The following is a 13,520-nucleotide window of genomic DNA, read 5'->3' on the forward strand; positions in this document are numbered from 1 at the left end:
GAAAATGTACTAAATCCCAGCAAAAGAGGCATATTTTTAACTTAATATTTACCCGCTACAGGACAGAAAGTGTTGTTTTTGCATTTTGAAGAAAAGGTATTGTTTTATTATTTTTTAAAATATACTAAATATTTTTCAAATTTTCAAATTCAGGTTTTTTTTCCCTTTGAACCTTCCTTCCTTTACTTAAAAAGATCTGTTGCACAGAAAAAAAGTTCAATAAGTGGCTTGATATTTATTTTAATACATTTTACTATATTTTTAAACTTTAAAAATGATCTCCTGAATAATCAAGTTTTTAATATACGACGTTGTTGATAGGAGTGAGCGATATATCACAGACATTTACTGGTAGTACACAACGGAGTCCTGGTTCAACCCTAAAGTATAGAAGCTAAGCGTGGAGTTGGCAAAAGAAGGATGAAAGTCGACTAAATGCAGTCGAAAAGCGATCTCTGAGACGGATATACAGCAAATCGATGAATGATAGATGTTCAGATGGTGAAATAAGGAAAAAATGCAAGGCTTGAGATAAGCATTATTGATAAAATTAAGAAAGGTGTTTTGAGATGGTTTGGACATGTGGAACGAATAAGTGAGGAAAGGACGGTTAAACAAATTTATAAGGCGAACGTAGATGGAAAAAGAAGCAGAACAAAACTTCCCCACAAGGGTAGGGAAAGAGAATAGAACGCCACACCACTCTGTTTTTGTGAAGCATATCTGGAAAGAGTCTGCTACGATACAGAATAAGGAACGCCAGGATAAGGGAAATATGTGAGATGGAAGATGTCGTTAGGTGGGGAAGGCAACGAAGGAGACAAGGATATGCGCATGTGAGGAGAATGGAACCATCCAGACTCCCCCACATTGCACTGCAATGCCAACCCAAAAGCAGACGATTCACCGGCATACCATCAAAGAGATGGATTGACAGTATAACAGAGATGGGCTAAAATCCCTCTTGAAAACAGTTCACAAGGCCTACACCAAGCAGAACATGAAGAATTTCAGCGGTAGATAAAGATATGGTCCAGCCATACGAGTATAAGTTTTTATCATATAATTTTTTGACATCTCAATATGGATGAAGAATAATATGGAAGTCTGAGCATTTACGGGGCTAACGACCGTCATAGGCTAGTTTAAGTGATCACTTTACACACGTGTAACATTCACGAATTAAACCCATGATTGACAACCACACTACTCAATGTCTTTTTAAATTACCTAACGTCCGAGTGACTCTGAAATCTAGCTACGGCTTATGTAACACCGCTTATCATGACCCTACTCAGGCTTCAACTTTTTAAGTTTCATAGCCTATGCCTACTCGTGAGTGGATTTACCCATTATGTTTACTCAAATTCTTAGAAGTTCTATAAATATATGATCCAGATTTGAAACATTGTACAAGAATCAGTATAATTTTCACTAGTGACATCTATTAGTGAGACGAAGAAGCTTTTTGCTTTTTATTGGGCAGAAACTCTTATATTTGTATGTGATGTCCGAATCCTGGATTATAATCACATACATGAGAAACACCAGAAAAATTCCTTTTCATTTTATTATTTTAGCTTATAATTTGACCAAATAATTTATTAACAGCATTTTTGATAATTTATTAACAACACAAGTATTTGGACACTCAAAATGTTGTTATTGTAAGGTTTTCCCTACAAACACTCGATATGTCATAAATGTGCGATTGCGCACACATGACACTCGAATGGACAGTATTTCCACCTCGTGTGTGTTGGGTAATAATAGATAATGTTGGATTGTTAGTATTCTCGTCAGTACAACTTATGGTAAGTGATTGATAATCGCATGGCGTTCCGTGAGTACATCACTAGCAAATGTAATACTTACTCTAGCATAGCAAACAATATAATATTTACGTTGGAATGTATCCTTCATAAATGAGTATGTTATTAGCAATATATAGTATGTACATGGTATTGCATTTTCTTCTTCTTCCTGGCTTCATCCCAACTTATCATCTTTGTAGACTGTTGGGGTCAGCTCTCCTCGTTCTCAGGTTGTAGGTCCTTCTATCATATACAACGTCATCTAGGTCATGCCTTGGAATCATGTCGTCTTTCTGCAGCATCCATGAATTCTTTGGTCTTTTTCTAGATGCCTTTCGAGGAAGATCCATGGCGATTGCCCGGTTCACTAAATGATCATACCATTTCAATTGTCTTCTATTAATGTCTGGTTAGATCCTAACTAACTAACTAATTAACCATCACGCCGCTTCCCCGCAGGGGTAGGCAGAGAGAATAGAATGCCACACCACTCTTTGCAAACACTCTTTGCCTCTTCCACGTTCATGCATCTCCTCATACATACCCGCCGATTATTACGACTCCTAACCTGACCACTTTCAAGTATATGGTATACCTGATCGTGCCATGTTTTTCTCGGTCCTCTTCTACGCCTCAAATATTTGTTTTATTATTCTTTCATTCATTCGTTCGTTCTACATGTCCAAACCCTCTCAACACACATTTCTTAATTTTATCGATAATGCTTATCTCAGCTTTCCATTACTTCCCTATTTCACTATTCGAACCTCCATACATCGTTTTGTCACGCATTCTTCTGAGAGATCGCATTTCGACTGCGTTCGGTCCACTTTCATCCTTCTTTTGTAAGGATGAAAGTAGACTGAATGCAGTCGAACCAGGACTCCGTTGTGTACTGCCAGTTTAGCTTCCGCTGATAGGTTTTTATTTGCTTTAACTGATTTCAGTAAATAAATGAGTGAATTATTTATATTTATGTGACAGACATCATCGAGTAAAACTTAAATAAAAAAGGGACTTATTAAGTGACTGCCGAATCAATTAATGAAATTGTAAAAATAACTCTAATTGGAAACGTCCAGATTTGTTAACAAACTTTTTGACACACCAAAATGTTGTGATTCAATAAACTTCTTTTTCTATGTTGAGATATCAATGTTTATATTCCCAAATTAAAGTTGCTTCTACTATTTGAAGCGCTTACGAAAATCCATCAACCGTTTTCTCTAATTGAATTATTTTTGGTGATTTAAAAAACGTCAAAACGGTATATGCACAAAGAAAGAGACATAATGCCTTTAAAAAAATCTGAAGTAGGTACTGACCGCAAAAACCAGCTAGACTACGTCGCCGAATAATTACTATGAGCAAAAAATAAGTAGGTAGGTACTGACATTTATTTTTTGGGAATTGTATAAATATGCCACTGTATTATCAACTAATATGGTACATAACATTTTGGTTGTGTCCAAATACTTGTTCTCAAATCTATACTATCTCCAAGAACTACTAATTGGAGATAATCCAGATTTGTGAACAAGTATTTGGAAACACTAAAAATATTATAAATAAATTAAATGGTAAAATTATAGGCTAAAAAAATAAAGGATGTTTTCTAGTGTTTCTTAAGTATGCGAATATAACCCAGGATTCGGACCTCACATACATACAAATGAAAGAGTTTCTGCTTAATAAAAATCTCCTCTCATCCCACTATAGATGTCTCTAGTAAAACTCTAGTGAAATCAAGCACAATGTTTCGAATTTGAACATTATATTTAGAAGTTCCAAGAATTTGAGTAGTGTGGTCGTCAATCGGTAGAATTGGTAAATGTTACACGTGTGTTAAGAATGATCACTTAAGGTGACAGGATGTGACGGTCGTAAGCCCTGTAAATGCCCAGACTTCCAAATTATCTTCATCTTTGTTGAGACGTCAAAAAATAATATAATTTAAAGTTCATAAGTGTACAATAAATGACAAATATACATATATGAGAACAGCTCTAAAATAGTAACCAATTTTCCTGGCTTTTTTGTGATACCTAAGAATTAAATTTATTGTAAATAACATTTGTCATAGATTTAGAAATTCAAGCAAAACAGTATCTACAGTGAAGTAAGAAATAGTGACAAAATTTTGGAGAAACAGTTATTTGTAGTAAAGTGAAAGTATCCTCCATGAAATGGAATTGAGGTTTATAGTTCACACTGACTTGGCATTTTAAAAGGTCAAAAGGGCTTTAAAGTAACGAAGGTATATGATGGATGGAGAGACCTGTCTTTTAATTCACAGTGGGCTAGTTTCCAATCGATAAATCGTCTTCGATATTTTCCCATTAAAATATAGGCCAATTTCATAAAGAAAAATATCAAGGGAGTACTATTAAATAAATACTTGAAGAAATATTATAGTATCGATCGATACTACTTTAAAAAATACATTATTTTAATACAGGGTTTTCACATTAAATGAGACGTTTAACAAACCAAATTGAACACCAAACAAATCGAATTGGACGTTTTGCAAAACAAATTGGACATTTTATTATATTTTATAAAAGAGTTAAATATCTTAAATCCATATAGCTCATTTCGCTCACTCCTTTCAACAACGTCGTGTATCAAAAATCGTCAATTTTCAGTTGTACATGTTTTCGGAATGCCCAGACAATGTACCATATCCCAGCAAAAGCGGCATATCTTTAACTTAATATTTACCCGCTACAGGGCAGAAAATGTTGTTTTTGCATTTTGATGCAAAGGTATTGTTTAATTGTTTTTTTTTTAAATATTCTAAATTTTTTCCAAATGGAGAAAAAACCTTCAGGTTTTGCCTAAAAAGTTGTGTTGCACAGTAAAAAGTTCAATAAGTGGCTTGATATTTATTTTTAATACATTGTAATATATATATAAATATTATATTTCCTTTCAGATATGGCCTCCTCGGAGCTTCAGGGTGCGGCAAAACTACCCTTCTGTCGTGCATAGTGGGGAGGAGGAGACTCGACCAGGGGGAGATATGGGTGCTGGGAGGGAAGCCAGGAACGAAGGGTAACAAGTTATTCAATTACAGTGAAACCTCTATCTATCGTTCCTCGAATAATCGTTTTCCCGGATGTGTCATTTATTTCTTCTATCCCGAATTAATTTCATACTAAACTAAACCGCATCGATCGTTTCTCTATCTCCATTTACCGCATTTATCGTTCGAATAAAGCTGCATATTTGATACATTTTATCTGTTTTTTTACATTTTTTTCAATTTTCTTACATTCAACGGCAACGTATGGGATAGACACTATCGAAAGCTTGTGTAACCGATAGCAGGAGAGGTCGATATTGATGAAAAGGAGCCGCTGCCTGTACCTGCATTTCCAGAAGCGTGCACACTCTTTGAAAGAAAACTTTCTACAACGCACATTCAATAACCGATGCTGACAAAATACAATTTGCAAAGCCGAAAATATACTTCATAAATTTGTTTAACCGACCTTTTCTCACTCATACGTTCCACTCCCACAAACCAAACCACCACAAAGTAAATGCTTTAAATATTAATAATATTGAGAATAGAAGAAGGTTTATTTATGGTCAATTTTTTCTTTTTTTTTCTTTTAGAAGGTTTTCTTTGCAAATTTAAACCTTTGATACTTGTAATATATCTGCAAGTCTAACAGCGCAAATATGCTAATTCTACACGATCAATATATAATATGTAGTACAATGTATGTATACCTTTGCACTCTTATAATAATTTCTGAGTACCGAACTTTACACTAAAGTAATATGCGTGTAAATCAATTTTATCATCCACACAGCGTCTCTCAACATGTGAGCTGCGGTCCATTCTTTCTTCCTCTTCTTCTTTAGGCTTCTGTCTTCCACTGCTGGATATAGGCCTCTTCCATATCCTTCTATTTTTGTCAGTTGTTTCTTGCAGCCAGTTTCAATTTCAATATATTTATTTATCTTTAGTTAATATCCGCCTCCTTTAGTTTGTCCGCCTCCGTAGTGTAATGGTCAGCACGCTCGGTTCCCGTTCTGGAGGTTCCGGGTTAGATTCCCAAGGGGGGTAAAATAAATATTAGTGATTTTTTCACTGAAATATTTATTCAAAATTACCATGGACTGGTACCTGAAGCGGAAGGCTGATCACCTTTCCTTCATGTATAAATGATCAAGATAACACTGCGTTTATATGGCAGTGCCCTATGCACCATTTGGGTGCGGATAAGGGTTTTATATTATTATTAGTTAATATACACATTACGAACTTAAATTTAAATCGTTTACATTAACAAAAATACAAAATAAGCAAGAATACTATTGCGAAAGGTGTAGAAGAATCTCGCTTCTGAAAACTCCTTCAGACACATGAACAAATCAATATCCAATAAGATATTATGGGTGTACTACACTCTGTATAAACACCATAAAAAATCAAAATCAAGTTTTCAGGCGCTTCCCTGTATGTAAAATAATCCGGGTTCGGATGTTTCCTGGATGTTCGGATGTTTCCTGGAACAGAAGTTTCCTTAATCCAACCATAGATGGCCGTTGTGAATTCTATCACGGAATGTCATAAGATGGATCATATATAGACTTCGAGTAGTGTGATTGTCAATCATGTTTTAAACATCAAGTGTTAATCCCTTCACGAGTAGGCCTAGGCTATGAAACTTAAAAAGTTGAAGCTTGAGTAGGGTCATGATAAGCGGTGTTGCATAAGCCGTAGCTAGATTTCAGAGTAACGTGAACGTTAGGTAATTCAAATAAAAACATATACAAAGTTGTCAATCATGGGTAGAATGGTGACTGTTACACTTATGTTAAGTGATCACCTAACCAGTCTATGACAGGTCCTGTAAATTCGCATACTTCCATATTCACTTCATCTTTGTTGATGTATCAAAATGTTAATTTTATGTTTTTTAGGGAAAATGTTAAAATTTGTATTTTTTTATCATTATTTAATATGGTTACAAAAGTTTTTAAAAAAAATAATTTCAACTCCTTTTCTAGACATTTCTACTTACAATATTAAAATTAATAACGCAGTTTTCTCCAATAAAGAGACTGAGCTCTTGTGTTTGGAGTGGGACCTACACTTATTATTTATGTTATACAATTTATTTTTATTATAATTATTTTTTTAAATGAGTTAAATGATTTGTCATTTCAAATGCGTGGAATTTAGACAAGGTTGGAAAACACTGCTCGTACGAGAGTATACAGATCCGATATTTGAATAGTTATAATTGATTTGTAGCAGCGTGTGCAATCATTATCTATGAAATGTTACAAGGTAAATTAGTTGATAATCGTTATTAAGTCGTGTAAAAAATCTTAATGATTATATTTACGGATAGACTTTCGATTAAAAGTTTAATTGACAACCTTATTTAATTGACAAAAATTATAAGATATTCATCTCGTCTTGCTTGGAATTGGCCGAGTGGTGCAATTTAGGGCAGTCTAGATGGTTATACTTTCCTCACATTCGCATACTATTGTTTTCTTCGTTGCCTTCACCACCTAACGACATCTTCAATCTCAAATATTTCTCTCATCCTGGTATTCCTTATTCTATCTCGTAGACTCTGACCAGATATGCTCCTTAGAGTCTATGTAGGGGAGTCTGGATGGTTCCATTCTCCTCACACGCGCATACCATTGTATCCTGCGTTGCCTTCCCCACCTAACGACACTTTCAATCTTTCATATTTCTCTTATCCTGGTGTTCCTTATTTTGTCTCGTAGAGTCTGCTGTGCTGGTCGGGGTTGTGGGCGTCTGTGTACCGGCCAACGTCGGGTCGGAATCGGATCTAGCTGACTAATTGAACTAAATACTAATCCCTTTCACTGCCTACACCGGGGTACTTCTAGAAAATTTGGTGACGGATTTACAAACTTGTCTTTATTTAGATTGGCGGTGACAGGTATATTAAAGGCATTTAAATCGGGATACAATTTTATGTTGTTTCACATTAGCAATAAATTTCGCAACTTGGTTAAAAAAAATTGCTTTGCAAGAGCAGATCTGTCGGGTAGCCTAGATGCTTCTGTATCAGATCTGGGCATGCGGTGGGACAGCTTTCAATATATCTCATAGACTTTTGCCAGATATGCTCCTTAGAGTCTATGTAGGGGAGTCTGGATGGTTCCATTCCCCTCACACGCGCATACCATTGTATCCTTCGTTGCCTTCCCCACCTAACGACACTTTTAATCTTGGATATTTCTCTTATCCTGGTGTTCCTTATTCTATCTCGTAGATTTTTGCCAGATATGCTCCTTGAAGTTTTCATTTCTGACACTCTTAGAGCGTGAGGAGATTAATAAATTGAATGCTATAATTAATAAATTGACAGCTCAGAGCCGTGACCCGTGCTGGATTATCGCTAGAGGTATCTAATAGGAGGTTATGTTTAAACAATTACACATATTTCCATTCTCGCTATTGTCGCTCTTCATTGTCCTCACGTCATTACCGGTGCTATGTGCAGCCATTAGCTCTGTATAGGGTCGCTTAAGCCATTAACTCTGGTCACCTTTGGCTAATTGTCATCTTCCGCCGAGAAGCGATATTCTAGTGCCGTTCCAAGGATAAGTCGGTGTGCTCTTGCCACGAGTTGATTGTAATCCAATCGACCATTGATTTAATTATATCGTTTGGATACCTTGATACTATGACTTGTTGGATACAAGGTACGATGAATAAATGTCGCGCAAAGAAAAACATCCCATCAACATCGAGACTTGATACCTCGCGGAGAGATGTTATTGTACAAATTATGGTGCGCTCCAAATCTCCACTTGTTTCTCCTCAGAAGATGCGTTTATAAAGGGATTGCAATTTACAATAATTCAATATTTTGAGTGAGTCCAAATACTTGTTCACAAAATCTGGATTATCTCCAATTACAGGAGTTATTTTCATATTATTTTTTGACATCTCATCAAAGATGAAGGAGAATTTGGAAGTCTGGGCATTTACGGGGCTGATGACCGTCATAGGCTGGTTTAAGTAATCACTTTACGCGCGTGTAACATTCACCAATTCTACCCATTATTGACAACCACACTACTCAAATTCTTGGAAGTTCTATATATATGAACCAATTTTTGAAATATTATTCTTGAATCACTAGAACTTCACCGGAGACATCTATTGGTGAGACGTAAAGAAGCTTTTTATTAAGCAGAAACTCTTATATTAGTATGTGAGGTCCGAATCCTGGATTTTAATCACACACATGAGAAACGCCAGAAAATATCATTTTCATTTTTATTATTTAAGCTTGTAATTTGACCAGGTAATTTATTTACAACATTTTGAGTGTGTCCAAACTTGTTCACAAAACCTGGATTATATCCAATTACAGGAGTTATCTTCATATTATTTTTGACATCTCATCATAATAATATGAAGATAACTCCTGTAATTGGAGATAATAGTATTAAGCTATAAAAAGATGAAAGCATCTTCATTTTCACGCTTGAATATGGAAGATGTGAAGATTGTTCTCAAATGCTGATTGGTGTGGGGGTTCTTTTCTCTCTGCCCACCCCTGCGAGAAAGTGATATGACGGTTAATTGGTCATTTCTATAAATTTCTAGATTATTTTATGGCAGCCACTTATAGCGGATTGCAATGTTAGGGTCACCACTTATAGTGTATTACTATTTTTTGGTGATGGCGACATGTTGCCGTGTTTCGTGATCACGCTAAGGGATCACGTTTTTACAATGAGGAAATGCCAGAATGAAATTCAAAGAATGATTTACTCACATAATAATAATAAAACCCTTATCCGCACCCCAATGGTGCATAGGGCACTGCTTCATATAAACGCAGTTTTATCTCGATCGTTTACACATGAAGGAAAGGTGATCAGCCCCCCGCTTCAGGAACCAGTCTAGGGTAATATTGATTAATATTACAGTGAAAAAATCACTTATATTTATTTGACCCCCCCTGGGAATCGAACCCGGGACCTCCAGAACGGTAGCCGAGCGTGCTGACCATTACACTACACACTTTTAACTTTACTCAATTAAGGCGGACAAAACTTTTAACTTCACTCATAGTTAGTCCTTTTATTCATATAAGTGCTATTACACTGAAATCCGATTATTACAAAGTAATTTATACTCTAAAGAAGCAAAATGAAAGTCGCAATAAAAACGTCCGATGATTTCAACGCACTAGGTGGCTCTCAACGCGTTTGAGCTCGGGCCGTTCCAGCGCTGGTTTCGCTCGGCAATCTCCGTTCTCATTCGTCGTTACGCGTTCCGTCAGCGCTGCCAACTCGACGGTTACATCGTTACACGAGTTACATCGCCTGCAATTTATCCATTTCTCAGGATCTGGAGTACCCGGAAGACGGGTCGGGTACATGCCGCAGGAGATCGCCCTGTACGGGGAGTTCAGCATCAAGGAGACGATGATGTACTTCGGCTGGATCTTCGGCATGGAGACGAGGGAAATCGGCGACCGGCTGCAGTTCCTGCTCAACTTCCTGGACCTGCCCAGCCAGAACAGGCTCGTCAAGAACCTCAGGTAGGTCAACAACAAACATAACCGGAAACTAATCGCAACATTCGTTAGTGTGTCCAAATACTTGATGATAGTGTCAACTTACTTCCTTCAACTTTCCCTTTCACTGCCTACACTGGGGTTCGTTCGAACCCTTGTCCGCACCCCAGTGGTGCATAGGGCACTGCATCATATAAACGCAGTGTTATCTTGATCATTAACACACGAAGGAAAGGCGATCAGCCCTCCACTTCAGGTACCAGTCCAGGGTAATGTTGAATAAATATTAAAATGTAAAAATCACTTTCATTTATTAGACCCCCCTCTGGATATCGAACCCGGGGCCTCCAGAACGGTAGCCGAGCGTGCTGACCATTACACTACGGTGGCGGACTGGGGTACTTCTAGAAAATTTGGTGGTGGATTTACAAACTTGTATTTATTTTTATTGGCAGTGACAGGGATATTGAACGATTTTAAATGAAATTTCAGTAAAATCGGGATACAATTTTGTTTTGTTTCACATTTTCAATAAATTGCGCAACTTAATTTTTTAAAATTGTTTTGCAAGAGAAGATTTGTCAGGAAGCCTAGATGCTTCTGTATCAGATCTGGGAATGCGGTGGGACAGCTTTCAATATATGCTGAGTGGGCACCCTTTTCACGACATTTTGATTGTGTCCAAATACATGATGATAGTCAGGGGCGTGTATTCCATATACAAAAGCGTGAACTTAGTGTTGACTAGACACCCTTTTCACAACATTTTGAGTGTGTCCAAACAATTGTTCACAAATATGGGTTTTTACTTCTTTTTGATATTTCTACATATCGCTCACTCCTTTTAAGAACGTCATAAATCAAAAAACTTGATTTTTCAGGAGATCGTTTATAAAGTTTAAAAATATAATACAATGTATTAAAAATAAATATCAAGCCACTTATTGAACTTTTTACTGTGCAACATATCTTTTGAGGTAAAAACCTGAAGGTTTTTTCTCCATTTGAAAAACATTTAGTAGGTGTATTTAAAAAAAACAATACCTTTTGTTCAAAACGCAAGAACAATACTTTCTGCCCTGTAGCGGGTAAATATTGTGTTAAAAATATGCCGCTTTTGCTGGGATATAGTACATTTTCTGGGCATTCCTTTCGGAATCAAAAATCGTCAATTCTCAGTTGTGCATATTTTCATATGCACAAGTGAAAATTGACGATTTTTGATTTATGACGTTCTAGAGTGAGCGATATATGAAGAAGAATATGGAAGTCTGCTTATTTACAGGGCTTACAACCGTTGTATGCTTCGTTAAGCGATCACTTAACATACGTGTAACATTCCCCAATTCTACCCATCATTGACAACCACACTATATATGGTTAAACTGACCATTTATTTTTGTCCTCAAAACGGGACATCTACCATTTTTTACGTAATAGCATGTGTTTTCAATAAAACACGTATTTTTTATGTATTAATAAAAAGAAAAGGAATTTCGATAAAGAAAATAAGAAGAATTAATTATATAAACATGAAAATCTTCTGTTGTTTTATTATTTATATAAAGAGTCGGCGGTCTTTATATAAATTAGTTAGTTTTTGCACATGACTCACCAGCCACCTACTGTAGCCATATGCACCGAAATCAAGCTAGGATTTGTTCAGCAAAGTTATATGAAACGGCTATTCTACAAACTCGTCGTTTTTTTCCACTTTTTTTTAAATTGTTACCTTGTGTTGCTCTTTTTTTGAAAACGGGACATTTCGACGTCCTGAAACTTCACTTGGGGACAACGGGGCAGGCTATCTAAAAACGGGACGGTCCCGTTCAAAACGGGACGTATAGTCACTTTATATATGGTTCAATCACACTCAAAATGTTGTAAGTAATTTTAAAAATCTTCAAGCATTTTCGCCTCCGAAACATTGTCCATTTAATGGTACCTCTCCCCTAGTTTTACGATTATCTTATAATTTGACATATATTAATACTTCACACTTGGATAATGCAAATGTCGGTATTCAAAGTAAAATAAATATTATTACAAACAATGTCTCATCGTGTTTACAATGGTTGAACTCTTGCAACACGACACGTTATGTACGACACCATATCGCTCACTCCTTTCAAGAACGTCATAAATAAAAAATCGACGATATTCAGTTGTGCATGTTTTCGGAATGCCCAGAAAATGTACTATATCCCAGCAAAAGTGGCATATTTTTAACTTAATATTTACCCGCTACAGGGTAGTAAGTGTTGTTTTTGCATTTTGAAGAAAACGTATTGTTTAATTATTTTTTTATATATACTTAGTATTTTTCAAATGGAGAAAAAACCTTCAGATTTCAACTAAATGATCTATTGCAGAGTAAAAAGTTCTATAAGTGGCTTGATATTTATTTTTAATATATTGTATTATATTTTTAAACTTAAAAAACGTTCTCCTGAAAAATCAAGTTTTTTGATTTATGACGTTCTTGAAAGGAGTGAGCGATATGTATATTTGCAAATGGATAATAAAAATCTCACAAGAATACGACTGTAATTTAACCTTAAAATAAAAAATTTAAATACAATATGATCACGGATAATCACTACCGCTAACACGCCACATAGATCTTTGCATTCAAATTTTTAAATACAATCTTTATTATTAACGAATGATATAAGTCATATTATTTTTTGACATCTCATCAAAGATGAAGAAGAATATGGAAGTCTGGGCATTTACGGGGCTGATGACCGTCATAGGCTGGTTTAAGTGATCGCTTTACATACGTGTAACATTAACCAATTCTAATATAGTCTGTCCGCCTCTGTAGTGTAATGGTCAGCATGCTCGGCTACCGTTCTGGAGGTCCCGGGTTCGATTCCCAGGGGGGTTAAATAAATATAAGTGATTTTTTTCACTGTAATATTTATTCAATATTACCCTGGACTGGTACCTGAAGCGGAGGGCTGATCACCTTTTCTTCGTGTGTAAACGATCAAGATAACACTGTGTTCATATGAAGCAGTGCCCTATGCACCATTGGGGTGCGGATAAGGGTTTTATTATTATTATTATTAATATAAGAGTTTCTGCTTAGTAAAAAACTTCTTTACATCTCACCAATAGATGTCTCTAGTGAAGTTCTAGTGATTCAAGAACAAGGTTT

At 35.9% G+C, this 13,520-nt stretch overlaps 1 protein-coding gene across 4 annotated transcripts in view; it reads left to right on the forward strand.

The window, feature by feature from the left end:
• Nucleotides 1–13,520, forward strand: part of snu (ABC-type transporter snustorr) — a 133,202-nt gene that overhangs the window by 105,162 nt on the left and 14,520 nt on the right. For all 4 annotated transcript variants that reach the window (XM_088263759.1, XM_088263760.1, XM_088263758.1 and 1 more), the window contains 2 exons: nucleotides 4,750–4,868; nucleotides 10,186–10,381. In XM_088263759.1, the coding sequence (XP_088119885.1) occupies nucleotides 4,750–4,868; nucleotides 10,186–10,381 (315 nt within the window). The remainder of the gene's footprint in view (nucleotides 1–4,749; nucleotides 4,869–10,185; nucleotides 10,382–13,520) is intronic.

Source organism: Brachycentrus maculatus, unplaced genomic scaffold (assembly GCF_059751285.1).
Source record: "Brachycentrus maculatus isolate JH-2025_06_01 unplaced genomic scaffold, ASM5975128v1 h1tg000203l, whole genome shotgun sequence".
NCBI classification, from domain to species: Eukaryota; Metazoa; Arthropoda; class Insecta; order Trichoptera; family Brachycentridae; genus Brachycentrus; species Brachycentrus maculatus.